Consider the following 14,898-nt stretch of genomic DNA (forward strand, 5'->3'; position numbering starts at 1 on the left):
TCAAAATTAACAACTTGTGTGGTTTGTAAAGTTCTAGTTTTTTAAAAAACAAAATGAATTTTCTATTAATAACATCAATTTGCTATAAATTTGAGGTAGAGTTTTATATTTACAGGATACGTTAGGCTGACTGCTAATACTTCTAAAATAAATACTGGTTAAATTTTAAAAAATACAGAATATTTTAAAATGACTTTCTAAAAATGTGGTTTCATGCTGTGAACTTCCCTAAAATACTTCCTTCAACTTGGGTGGAATTTTGTATGTAACATGTATGATTAATATCAAGAGGCTAAATCTATGTCAGGGTTTACAGTGCTGAAGCTACCTACTTTTACTAAATTTGGGGAAAAATCTTTTTTTTTTCTTTTTTGGCATATTGCTGGTACTACAGGCTTCCAATGCCAAATAACTTTCCCTGCGTAAGACCTCTGTTAGGGACTCAATTGTTCTCCCCACCACCACTCATCCCAATTCCTATGCTGAACTCCTAACCACCAGTGACACTACATTTGGACATAGTCTTTACGGAGGTAATTAGGGTTCAATGAGACCATAAGGGTGAGGCCTGCTATGGTCTGAATGTTTGTGCTCCCCCAAATTCATATGCTGAAACCCAATCACTAGTATGGTGACAGTAGGAAGTGGGGTCTCTGGGAGATGATTAGGTCATGAAAGCAGAGAGCTCATGAATAGGATTAGTGCCCTTATAAAAGAGGCCTCAGAGGGCTGCCTTCCCCTTCTGCCATGTGAGAACACAGTTAAGAAGGTGCTGTCTATGAACCAGAAGGCCAGCAGTCATCAGACACCAAATATGCTGGTGCCTTAACCTTGGGCTTCTCAGCCTTCAGAACGATGAGATATAAATTTGTTGTTCATAAGCCACCCAGCTCATGGTATTTTGTTACGGCAGACAGAATGGACTAAGACAGTGATCTAATGCAATAGGACTGGTGTCTCAGGAGGAAGAGACATAAGGAGTAGTATACAGAAGAGGAGCCACGTGACGACAGTCAGGCAGCGAGGCCTTACCAGAAAACAACCCTGCAGGCACCTTGATCTTGAACTTCCAGATCTGAAGCTTCCAGAATTGTGTGAAAATAAATTTCTGTTGCCTAAACCACTTGGTGTGTGGTATTCTCTTATGGCACCCTGAGCTACTGTAAAGTCTTTCCAAAAAATGGGGATTAACATAGTATGAATACAAACTGGCAATCTTCTTCTTTCCTATTATCTTAAAATAACTTTTGGTCACAAAATCAAGTGTCAATACATAAATATTCCATAAGCCCAATTTCCAGACAACTGTCGAAATGTTATCCACATGTGCCACTTATGGATGGAACGTGTGGGAGGCAGAGATGCAAAGGTGAAAAAAGACTGGAATATTCCAATCTTGACATATCAAATCTTTTGAATCTTGAAATGTCTCAAATCCATCTTCTAAAATATATCAACTTATTAAAAAGTACCAACATGTAAAACTTGAACTAGGTGAATTACCAATGTTAATGGCAGTTTCTTGCTTGTCCCCTGTAAGGATCCAGATTTTGATGTCTGCTTTCATTAGCGTTTCTATGGTTTCAGGCACTTGATCTTGTAATTTATCCTCAATGGCTGTTGCTCCAAGTAGTTGAAGATTCTGAAAAAAATTAGTGGTAGAAATTTAAAAAAAAATCTGTTCACATTCTTCAAAAACAAAAAATTGAAGTGTGTATATGTTTTAAAATCAGAGACCAAATGATAATTCACAGACTTTGGCGCAAATTCCAACTATCCCATTGAGTTTTCTCTCTGAAATATCCTTGACTTTCATCCAGTCTTTAGGCATTAGACTGAGGCTCCCTGAAGCTGTCTAACGTAACCCCTAAGGTAAGGAACAGATTCTAAAATAAACTTGCATAGAAGCGGAGTAAAATTCAAAGTCAGTTAAAACCAGCCTGGGCACGGTGGCTCACGTCTGTAATCCCAGCACTTCGGGAGGCCAAGGCGAGTGGATCACTTGAGGTCAGGAGCTTGAGACCAACCTGGCTAATATGGTGAAACCCCATCTCTACTAAAAATACAAGAAAGTAGCTGGGCATGGTGGCATGTGCCTGTAGTCCCAGCTACTTGGGAGGTTGAGGCAGGAGAACCTCTTGAACCTGGGAGGCAGCGATTGCAGGTGAGCCGAGATTGCGCCACTGCACTCCAGCCCAGGCGACAGAGCGAGACTCTGTCTCAAAAAAAAACCACACACACAAAAAAGTCAGTTAAAAAGGACAGGCATTCTAACACACACATACACACACACACACACACACACACACACACACACACAAAACCACACACACACACAAAACCACACACACAAAAAAGTCAGTTAAAAAGGACAGGCATTCTAACACACACACACACACACACACACACACACACACACACACACACACACACACAGCTATGGGAGACCACCACAGTGAAGACGCAATCTTGTTGACCTGTTTGAAAAAGAGTAAGGTTACCTGTTAATACTTTAAATTGCAATGTGATGCAGTGTCAGGAAATGTATACACAACAATTAGAAACCATGAGGAAAAGAACAACAAAGTGATATTAGTCTCTACAAGGAAGAACAAGTTGGATGTTTTTCACATAGTTCCACATTTGTGTAGCAGAAGATCGGACTCAAATATCTCTTGCTCATTAGATATTGTCTTTGCTGTAAGAACAAACACAACCAATGGGCTCCGGGGAAAGCTGTTATTTTTATTATTTATTTTGAGATGGAGTCTTGCTCTGTTGCTCAGGCTAAAGTACAGTGGTGCCATCTTGGCTCACCACAACCTCCACTTCCCAGGTTCAAGTGATTCTCCTGCCTCAGCCTCCACAGGAGTTTGGATTATAGGTGTGTGCCACCACACTGAGCTTTTATATGAGACGGGGTTTCATCATGTTAGCCAGGCTGGTCTCAAACTACTGGCCTCAAGTGATCTGCCCACTTTGGCCTCCCAAAGAATTGGGATTAAAGGCGTGAGCCACCACACCCAGCCAAAAGCTGTTTTAATCTCTCATAAGAATGGTTTCTACTCTCATCTTCCTAAACGGAGGTGGTAAGGGGGAGAGAACAAGGTCTTGGCTGTTAGGGAAACCTGGTTTGCCAAATGGACATGGGTAATGTTGTTCTTGGTCCTAAATACGTAAGAATGCAGTGATGGATTAAGATATAAAATTTTATTTCCATCATATGCCTAGGCACTGTTGCTAGCTGGGTACCCTTCCTAACAGTGCTTGGCAGGCCGCAACCAACTGATTCTCAGTCTTGCCCTGTTTCAATCTCCAGCGTGATCCTCGCCAGCAATTATCTTTCTTCTCATTTTCTCCTCTCTTGCCTTCATTTTTTTCCATTTAAAATATAGGTGAGGGCAGAATGAATGCAAGGGAAAGTAAGTATTGAGGATACTGCCAGAATTGGTGATAACAAAGAAAGCCATTTTCTACTTTTCCTTATTTTTCACCAAAATTGAAGTCTAAAATTAGTCTCAAGCTTTGGTTAGGCATGAAAAATAAAGTTAACTATATATACAAATATGCAAGTGAGAGAGAAAGTGTGTGTATATGCATGCATGTAATTTATACCTGCATTAGTTTAGAATGCTTTTGGCTGCAGGTAATAGAAAAATCTAAGAATGGCTTAAATAAATTAACTTTCCTCACTTAAGTAGTACTGAAGTGGGCAGTTGTGGACATTAAATTTGTAGCTCGACCATACCTCAACTAATTCTCCTGACCTCTCCCAATGTCCCAAGGTATAATTATAAAGGCCATATAGAAGACAAAAATACCAACTGTATCTGTCTCTTATATGAAAAGCAAAGTGTTTTTGAAAAGCCCTCAGCATATTTCCAAATACTAGTTGGCCAGATAGTTTTACAAGGCTAACACTAACTATTTGTATTTAGCTTTTCCAGGCTCCATAGTAGAGCTGTTGAGGAAGAAGGGGGATGGGAATGAGTGCTAAATTGCCCAGGCAACAGTCCCTGCTATAGTGGCCATACAGGATGGGCATGTGTATATGTAGTGTTTGTCTGTGTATACATAAGTATGTATGTCTAAGTAGATAGATACACACACATCCCCCATTGCCTTGCCTAGTGAAACTTGGTTCCTCCTACAAAACCAAACTCAAAAGTTATTGTTTCTTTTAAGCTTTCCTTTATTTCTTAAAACAAAATTTCCCCTCTGCTGTTCTCCTACAGAACTTTGCTCATCTTTACATATCTTCTATTAAGAGAAGTGTAAATGCATGAGTAAGGTAGGTTTGCTCAAAAGTAGGGACCATGTCTTGCTCATCTTAATGACTCCACAGCATTGAATGTCAGCATTTAGTATGTTTGCTAAGTGAGCTAATGACAAGAGCAAAATCCAGAAATTATAAAAATACTGCTGCAATCTAGATCATTTTCTTTTCAATATATTCCAAATAATATGGATAGTTATTAGACACACTTGATGCATGACTTCTTAGTATATAATATATGATACCGGAAGGCAAATTTCCTTCAAGAAGATAGCATTATTTTATTTCCTTTAATGGGAAGCAGACTTGAAATCTACCATAACCTGATGAATAATTATCATCAAGAAGTTCAAGAAAAGAAAGGAAGAAAAATTCAGCATCAATGATGCCAGCATCATAATTGTTGAATTTAAATGTTTACACAATGATTCTTTCAAATCTTCAGCTACTTTTAGGGCATTTGCAGTTAAATCATTCTGGCTCACATCCCAGTGAAGATCAGGATATAGCTGTGTTCAGATTTTAAGTATTTTACCCAAGACATGATAAGGTTTTTTTTTTTTTTTAGTGATCATGGGGACAGTTTAGTAATACAAGCCCTCAAAATTTCCTGCAAAAATATTTTTTTGCAATATGTTTCCCAAAACACTGGGGTAACTAGATAATGTGGGAGCCAAGATATGAACACATTCATTAGAAATATATAAACAAATATTTTTATATTTTCTGTCTCTAAGGGGGAAAATGAGCTCAGAAAGTACACCAATATAATATACATTACCACTCACATACCTATAAAAATAAAATGACTTCACTGGAGAGATCACATTGAAATCATATTTGAAAGAAAGCAAGCATCTAGTTTTGCACAGGTAAAAGAGAAACATTTTCAAAGCAGGCACAAATAACATAAAGGATCAAAGATGTAGGGCCAGCAAGGTATGCTGAGAAAAGTCACACAAGTAGGTTAACATGGAGTGTTTTGGTGGTTTTAACACAAATCCTTAAGAAGAATAATAAAACATTTCTGAATATTCAGCAAAATTGTAATGGTTCTACTTTGATGCCTATGAAGGAAACACTGTACTCCAAAAGCGTGTTAATTTTCCCTTTATCCTAAGAGCTCCTTGAGAACAGCACTGGTTAATTTCAGCAGAAGGCTCTGCAGACTCCTTTCCTTTTGCCCTGGTATCATTTATGATGAGATTAGAATCTTGAGTGATAGGCTGTTCTGCTTTTGGAAATTAATACTGTTAGCTATATAATGATCATTAGAAAAAAAGATTTGAACTTTGCGTGCTTTTCCTGATCATAACACAAGAGTGTTTAGGCCGTAATCAATTTCATCCCAAATATGTATTACCTTACACAGATGGCCACTAATGGGCACTAGGGGAATTACATATTCAGCAAGTGTTGAAATGTGATAAAATTCCCATGGCATTTATGGAATTAAAAAAAACCCCAAACACTAATTTTACTTTCTAAACGTCACCATGCTAAATGTTACAAAGGCTCGAGGTTGATGACTCTTTGATATAATATAGATTTAGTTATCACTGAAAAAATCATAAAATAATGTTTATTCACCTAGTAAAGCCTCCAGTAATCTTATTTTCTCTTTCAGATGTTCCTAATGTATGCAGAATTTTTAAAAAGGCACATAAATGTAACATTTCTACTCTAAGTGAGGACAGAAAGCTTCATGTAGAGACTGGTAAAATGTATTATGATAGTTTTAGAAATTACAGTTTTTCCCCAATACCTGTATATTTTGCGAAATAATGGAACCTCAAAGTGACCCATTCCCATATTAGCAAACATTATGTCAGTGCTTAGATGATGTCATATTTTTTAAAAGTTTGTGATGTGCTCCTAAATGAGAAAAGTATAATAATCAAACTCTTATCAACCCAGGCTTCAGATTACAACATCGGCTATTTGGCAGAAATTTCCTTAAAGACAAAGTAATATTATTAAACAAAATTGTACCATTGGAGTAAATGTGGATAAATACTAGTAAGATTTATTTCCATATGAAATAAGATTATGACTAGGAAGATGTTGAAGAGGAAACCAGCATTTCACGAATAGAAAAATTGTCCCAGGCACGGCTAAGTGCTTTACACTTATTAATTCAGTTAATAGCTTTGTGGAGATGGAGTAAATTGTCTAAGGTCAACTAGAGGCGCAGCTGAGCTACCACCGTAAGGACAAAACACCAAGAACTAATACATACCCAAGGAAGCAAATGGGATGTAAAACTGAGATTAGATGAAAATTAGAATTTTGTTCAAATCATCAGGTTTTTAAACTTTTGTGTCTGTTCTCGGTCTTCAATAATACTTCATTTCTATGAGTGGGTTTCAGCCTCAGTCCTGAGGCACCCCTGTCAGGTGTACCTATTTCCCTATTCCTACCTGCAGGCCTCAGGGTCATATTTCGGGATTAGCTCCTTTGCAAGCACACATGCATGCCTGCATTCATTCACACATATACCCTAAGCAGGTACTTCTGGGCAGGTACGTGTGCCAGGGATACAATAGTGAGTTCCTTCCTGCATGAAATTTTTATTTCGGAAAGCTTCGTTAGAAACTCTCCTTGGCTTCCTGGCTGCCTCGTTTTCTAATTGTACCTCCTTGCCTTACTGGTGTTTCTCCTAAACTCTGACTGCCTGGTTGTCATCAAGTCCCAAGTAATTAGCCACTGGGCCAGAAATCTAGATGGTGCTTTTCAAACTTTAATTTTCAGAATCACCCGAAGAGCTTATTAACACAGATTGCTGGGCCCCACATCCAGAATTCCTCAGTTGAATAGGCCTATGGTGAACCTGGAAACGTGCAGTGGTTGCAAAGCTGCTGGTCTGAGAACCTAACTATGAGAACTGCTGATCTAGAGCAGGGCTGACAAGCTTTCTCTGCAAAAGGACAGATGGTGAATATTTTAAGAGTTTGAGGCCCATATATTCTCTGTTGGAACTACTTAATTCTGCTGTGGTAGCATGAAAACAGTTAAAGACAACATGTAAACAAATGGATGTAGCTGTGTTCCAATAAAGCTTTATTTACAAATAGGCAGTGGGTGGATTTAGCCCTTGGGCTGGAGTTTGCAACTCCTGATGTAGAATGCTTGTGAGCGTTCCATCTTTGCACCTGGCTCCAGCTTCTCTGATCACTACAGATATCCCCATGTCCAACTCCTACCATTTTCCCTTAGCCTGGCCTTAGATCCTCAGGTACCAATTCTCTTGGGGTACCTGAGGATCCAAGAGAGGCGGGGAAGGATAAGGGAGGCAATTCCAAATGAGAAGAAATCACATGTACAAAGACGGATGTGTGAAAAGACATGTAATGTTTGAGAGTTGCCATTTAGTCAGTATGGAAATGATAGACGAAGTGAGGTGTGGCAGTGAGGAAGATGAGGCTGGAAAAGCCAGCAGGGAATGGAAACGGAAAGGTCTGTGTGTTATGCTGACAACCCCAAAGGCAAGGGACACCTGGTGAATTTTAGAAGAGGAGAGACAGGATCAGATTTACATTTCAGAAAGGTCACTAATAGCTGTCTGGGGTTGGATTAGGACAAAAGAAGCCTGCATGATAAATTAAGAGGCCACTGCAGTCACCATTCTCTTGAGGTTTAAAATACGTTAACTCTGGAATTAGGATGTGCTGTGGGATTCTCAGAGCCATTCGACAACACTGGTTCTCAGAGGCTGCTGGGCTCCTCTGTGTTCTGCATTCCACTGGGTATCATCCTTGTTTTAAAGAGACCTAACACCTTCTTTCCTTTCCCTTTAATCTGGTCTACAGTACTAAGACTGACAGCATTAAGTCATTAAACCATTGGAATGGCTCATTTGCCTGCTTCTGGAGAAATCATTCAACTGGTTAATTTTTCTAAGGCCAAGAAATAGATTTTAACTTGGTACTTTTCAAACCATAGAAATCACATTTGAACTCACAAAGCCAAGGGCTTAGTTATAAGGCCAGAATTCACACACCCAGCTGAAAGGAATCAGGATGTGAGAGGTGACTGGGTGTAGCTTGCAAAAACAACACATCCATCTTATCTGAGTGAGAAGACAGCAATCCCCAGGGTGGAAAATCTACCACGAAGCATTCATAAGAAGGAACCTATCATACGAGAAAGGAGGAGCACGTGATTAGAGATCTAAGGAAATCTTAAGTAGTTTAAATGAGAAGATTCTAACGGCCAGTTGAGGGAAAATCATGAAAAACATATTTCCATCTTATTTTCAAGGAAAATGGAATACAGCACATAGAGTACATAGAGGCTGCCTCACTAAGTCATTGAGTCTCAAACAGGCCAATGACTCCCATTTCCCATCCTGAGTGCTGATCTAGTGATTATGCAACTGCACAATTGATTTCATTTTATTTTTCAAGTCTCCAATATTTTGTACACATTCTTACTTTCTTAGAAAGCAAGTTGGTAACATAACTTACAGATTATTAACATGGGATCTGGAATTAAGACAGAACTGGGATTTGCATCCCTACTCTGCCAACCACTGGATATGGGTCCCTCAGCAAGTAACTTAACTAAGAATCAACTTCACAACAGCAAGATAAGCCTAACAACATAGTTTAATAAGGATGTTCTGTAGATGAAATTACATCAGTTATCACAAACATTTTTGAGCACATTAGAAAAAAATGTTGAATATGTACTTATGACAGTTATATTTTTGTAAAACATTAAAATTAATAAATTATGCACATTATAAAATGCAAAAACTAAAAAAGATGAGACAAAACAAAGAGAAGTTCTAACATTTTCTTGCTCACCCCAATGGATCATGTTGTGTCTCATTTTAGAGGCCCTCCCACTAAATAATCAGGGTAAAGAGTGGAAGATGTAACTACAAATGTTCTTAAGCAAATAGAACAGGAAACTACTGGAATTTTAAACCATGAAATCACCTGTACATCATGTAAATTTTCATTTCGCTTTTAGCACAAATGAAAGTGATATGTGCAGCTACTAAGAACAGATGTGGTAGTTTTATCTGAAAAAGCATTCCATTCGAATACAGAAGTTACTGTGAACTTCGCAGTCATGAATGCTCAAGAAAAGTCCTGGTTTCCATTAAGTTTTATATTTCTCTAGGAATCCTCTAAACCATTTGTTGCCATATGTTGCAAAGGGCGCTAAATTGTTGTTTAGTCACACTGAGTGTAATGGTTGATCCATATTATGCCACATCAAGGGACTCTTTAACCATCCCCCAAATGCCAACCACGTTTTGAGGAGTGGTAAAGGAAATAATGTAAAAAAGGATCGCTACCTCAGTGTTCCTATCTTAGTGCCTTCTCTCAGTGCCCAGGGCACTAAAGCCTGTCTGGATTAGTTTACAAGTTCACTACCTATCTCCCAACACTGAAACAAAAGACAGAAATTCTTCTACCCTCTCCCTGCTGAGCCCCAGAGCCTAGAACAGAGCCTGCCACGCAGCGGTGCTCAGATATTTGTTGTTGAATCTTTCCAACCTATGATTTTCTCACATTTATATATCAAGTAACTTTGAAGACAGGTTTTATAAATGAACGAGTCTAAATTTCTAAAGAATGCCTTCTGTAAAAGTCTTGGCTTCTTTTCTAACATACCCCTAAATTAATCCTCAGTGATAGCACATTTGATACCAGCGCCTTCAATGCGTGGAAAGCATGAACTAGATTTGTTAATAGGGGGCAGGCTTTCATTAAGCAAGTACTTATTAAGCTCTAACTTCTGAATTAATTATTTAAATGAATAATTCATTTAGTCATCAAATATTTATTGAGTGGTTAACATAGGCTAGTCAGTCAAGCGCTGGAGACACGGTGATAAATATGATAAAAACAGTCCCTGCTTTCGTGAAACTTCAATCTAGTGGATGACATACATCAATCACAAACTATAAAATGCACATAAAACACAACACTGCCACCTGATCAAAAAAGGCTTGACAGCAGAATTACAGTGTTCTGAGTTTACTCTTAAGCTCAGAAATGATCTTCTAACCCATAACCTATTTCAGAAAAATTTGAACAGATGAAAGCATCGGATAAGTTTCCATTTAAAAAGTTTCCCAATCCATGCATCATAATAAGAGAAAAAGCAAAATCTTATCACCAGGGGAAATCTGCTTTAATCATTGATGAATCTAGGCAGGTATTATATAGTTTACACTATTTTCTGTAATGCTCAAGATAAATGATTTGCTTTCAGAAACACAGAAATTATTAGTAGGTAATCTATGCAGTACTAAAGACATAATTGCATTTTTCTATTGAAGCAAATAAATATTAAACATTTTCAAAAAATTATGTATTCCACGAAGGCACGCCTTCATATTTCAAACAATGGTTTAATTATAAAATAAGGAAGAAAGACCAGACTTCTGTACCACTAATTTTCAAAGGAATCTAGTAGCATAGTATGAATATGAGACAAAACATAATTTATGTGTCTTAGAAATAAGTTAGAATGAAAGTAAATAAATTTTAACAAAGAATAGAAGCTCAGACCAAAAAGAAGTGATATTACCCTGGCTCCTGATATATTAAAGTGACAGATCAAACGTGAGAAACATCAGAGAAACCCCTGCCAATGAAACATAAAACTTCATAATTATTCTGTTATTTACAATTCTTCTTGAGAAAATGCAAAATTTTAATTTAATTTAAAAAATCTGATTTAGACCAGGCATGGTGGCTTAGCCCTGTAATCCCAGCACTTTGGGAGGCCGAGGTGGGTGGATTACGAGGTAAGGAGATCGAGACCATCCTGGCCAACATGGTGAAACCCCGTCTCTACTAAAAATACAAAAATTTGGCTAGGTGTAGTGGCGGGAGCCTGTAGTCCCAGCTACTCAGGAGGCTGAGGCAGGAGAATCGCTTGAATTCAGGAGGCAGAGGTTGCAGTGAACCGACGCTGCATACTAGCCTGGAGACAAAGCGAGACTCCATTTCAAAAAAAAAAAAAAAATCTGATTTAAAAAATATAGGCTGACACTGTAAGTGGTTTCCCAATCTAAAATTATGAGTCCAAATATGTTGACTACCTTTCAAAAGAACAAGGGTGAGATAAAACAGGTCAAGTTTGTTGTCTGAAAGAATGAGACTACTGTAAATTCTCTCAAGTGGTGACGAAAAGAGACTAAGAGGTGTTACTGTCCACGATACCCATTGTGAACCTGCAATTCTCCTTAGCAAAGTGGGTCCAGACAACTGAAGTATCCAATATGATAGTCCCATTTGCATTTTAACCATGTGAGCTTTCTTATTCCTGAACAAGTTAGGCCTTCCTAGTAATCAATGTCACCTCTTGATTTATTTAGTAACAGCAAAAGAAAAACAAACGAAAAAGCTGTGTCGGCAACTGGTGAAACAACTCTCAGCATTACAATTTTCAGAAATATCCTGAAAAGCTTACCATATGAATGCAAGTATTGGAGCTCAAACAGTACAGTGTTGGAACAGAGCTGATAATTATATTTTATAGACAGATTTAAAAGTCCCAAATCCTCTCATCTCATGATGACTGTCAATAGGGATAACAATACCCGGTGGTCTTTTTCAAACTTTCCATATCCTCCTTCCCGTAGTGTGCCCTGAGAGTGAAGGCAGCACATTCTAGTACTCAGTGTGCTGGGTAGTAACATACCTGAGTAACTAAGCATCACAACCAAAGGACAAATGCCTTCTTGTATATTTTTGGTCTATTTAGATATTTTTTTCAGCTTATGCTAGGAGTTACAGTACCCAAAGGAATAAGGATTTAACTTAATCTTAAAAACTGAATTACCGGTTTGAACAAACGTCGGAGGGACAAGAGGGAGACAGCAGGGTTTAAAAGTACAACCTTAATCCTATTGTAACATTTCCTCTTATTTTGTACTAAAATATTATTTTAGGAAAAACTTTACAAATCTTTTATATTTTGAATGTTGTGAATGTAATACTACCATTAATGTGGCAATGACATACCAATTCAAATATGTTCAGAAACAGCTTGCATATGGGCACAATGATGTTCTGATCTTTTGAGGAATTCGTTTTCTAAAAAGTCCACATACAAATGTAATATACGGTTTTCAAACTGTGCTTAGTGGATCCTGAGTCACAACAAGCCCCGCCTGGAGCACCCATGAGGGCAGGGTGGAGGCCAAGGGGAAAGCCGGTTTGGATCTCCTCTCTATTCTTCCATTCCAGCCAAAGCAGCCCTGCTTTCGTCAATTATATATATTATGATTCAGGCAGTTTGTTTGGAAAATTCTGTTCTTAAAAAAAAAAAAAAGTGAAAATGACCCTCACAGTTTAAAAATTCACTGTCTGACATGCTAAGTCCAATAATGACATGCTAAGACCAATATTATGGTCTACATAAAAATGGATTCCAATCACATAAAAAATAGGTTACATAAACGGCACGTCTCAGTTAAAGTAGATAAGGAAGAAGACGATGGATGAACCCTAGGACTGTATTTGCTCAATTTAAAGCCAGGGTAACATGCTGCAAGAATCTGTGGTCTGACATGCTGAAACTTGCCTCACTAGAGTGGTTTTAATGGCAGTAAATCACAACTTCTGAACACTCATCCCAGCTGATTTTAACAAAGAATAGAATCTGAGACCAAGAAAGAAGTGATATAACTCTGGCTCTCTATATTAAAAATCCTACAGTCCTCCTATGATTGCAGTTAATGGAAACACTTCAGAAAAACAGCTTGGTCACAAAGATCCCTGTGTTATTTTATCTTTTTTTTTTTTTTTTAAATTTTATTATTACTTTTTTTTAACTTTGAGACAGGGTCTCACTCTGTCACCAAGGCTGGAGTGCAGTGGTACTTTCACAGCTCACTGCAGCCTTAGCCTCTCGGGCTCAGGCAATTCTCCCTGCCTCAGCCTCCTGAGCAGCTGGGACCACAGGTGCATGCTACCACATCCAGCTAATTTTTAAAAATTATTTGTAGAGAGAGCATCTCCCCCTATGTTTGCCCGGGCTGGTCTCAAACTCCTGGGCTCAATGATCCTCCCCCCTTGGCCTCCCAGAGTACTGGGATTACAGGTGTGAGCCATCACATCTGGTCTATTTTGTCTATTCTTTTTCCCTAAAAAGATGTCTGCTCTCCTCTAACTGGTAAAATAATCCTTGGAGGCCCATTTCAAAAGTTACTGCCTCTCCAAAAGCTTCCTTCGGATCAAATTTGTGGGTCACCTTTCTGGATTCCTCAAGATTTCTTCATTTGGGGAATTTGCTCAGACTGTGGTACCCAGAGGGCCGTGGTCTCATTTGCCTGTGCATGAGCATGTAAACATGAACTGCTTGATGAAAGTTATTTAAATGGATCACCAAATGAAGCTCCGGTTTCAGAAGTAGAGATGGACACAGAATTAGTCTTCATTTGGAGCAGGCTGGCTGAGTAAATGACCCAATCTCTTAATCTTTCTGGATCTTAGATTTTCAACAATAGAGGCATGGCTTACTATGAAGTAAAGACAAATTAGTTGTAAGTTCCCGTTTTCATGTATTTTGGATAAAAAGCAGTCATAAAGGAGGTTTCTGTCATCCGTAAACTATACATAGTTTATATAGATGCATATAGACACATATATAGATGTATGTGTATATGTGTATACACACACCCCCCCCCCTACTTTTAATGCATTGCCTGTCAACTTAAATTTTAATGTAGCTCATGATCGCCATCTGCTGGGAAAACGTTGAACATCTATTTCAGTTAAAAGGTGGAGGTTGCAAGGCTTTTAATCAGTTATTAAAAGAACAAGAACCATAACTGTTAAACCTAGAAAATTTAATCTATAAAAAACTCTAGGACATCCAGAGAGTAAGGATATTAGGTACATTAAACATTCAACTCTAGAACTGAAGTTGTGCTTCAAGTGGAAACAATGTAATATGTTTAGAATCCATTTTCAAATATATATTTTTTATTCTGACTTATTACATATTAATTCTGTCTCATGAGGATGGGAGGCAAGGCTGCCTTACATTCAGAGACAGGAAAACAATCATTTCCAAACTGGATTTTTTTTAATTCTTAAAAGAGTAAGGGAGGCAAAGATTAAAAATCAATAGCACTAATGCTTTAAGATATGTGACTTTAGCTGGGCAGATTAAAAGAGATTATGATTATGGCTTCAGATTATTTTATTTCACTACATAAATACCCCAAAGACATAATCATATATAAATATGTTAGGAAGTGGAGAGAGAGAATGTGGAGGGAGGGAGTGGGGAGGGAAGGCGTGTGGAAGATAGGCGAGAGAGACATTGAAATAAGTCAGTTGATAACAAGCCCCCTCATGTGTGTATACCTATAAAATTTAGGGTGGGAGTATCATCCTGGAAGACGCCATACATGTTATCGCATGTCTTCTTATAAATAAGCAGAATAAAAGGTTAAGTTCAAATATAAGGAGGAGATATCTAGATATATCTACATATCTATCTCTATATATACAGGTATGATATATGTGAGCTTATATTTATATTTAGGGATCTTCCCCTTACAAAATATAAAGGCTATATGAGAAACAACCACCTTCCATAAAAAGTGATAATCTGTTGAGGAGACCGGAGACCAATATCTCGAG

General features: G+C 38.0%; 1 protein-coding gene across 1 annotated transcript in view; it reads right to left on the reverse strand.

Annotated features, from left to right (window-relative positions):
* ATP8A1 (ATPase, aminophospholipid transporter (APLT), class I, type 8A, member 1) overlaps positions 1 to 14,898 on the reverse strand; it is a 292,825-nt gene that overhangs the window by 117,569 nt on the left and 160,358 nt on the right. The window contains exon 23 of the mRNA XM_011968920.1: positions 1,504 to 1,642. Within this exon, the coding sequence (XP_011824310.1) occupies positions 1,504 to 1,642 (139 nt within the window). The remainder of the gene's footprint in view (positions 1 to 1,503; positions 1,643 to 14,898) is intronic.

This window comes from Mandrillus leucophaeus, unplaced genomic scaffold (assembly GCF_000951045.1).
Source record: "Mandrillus leucophaeus isolate KB7577 unplaced genomic scaffold, Mleu.le_1.0 Scaffold865, whole genome shotgun sequence".
NCBI lineage: Eukaryota > Metazoa > Chordata > Mammalia > Primates > Cercopithecidae > Mandrillus > Mandrillus leucophaeus.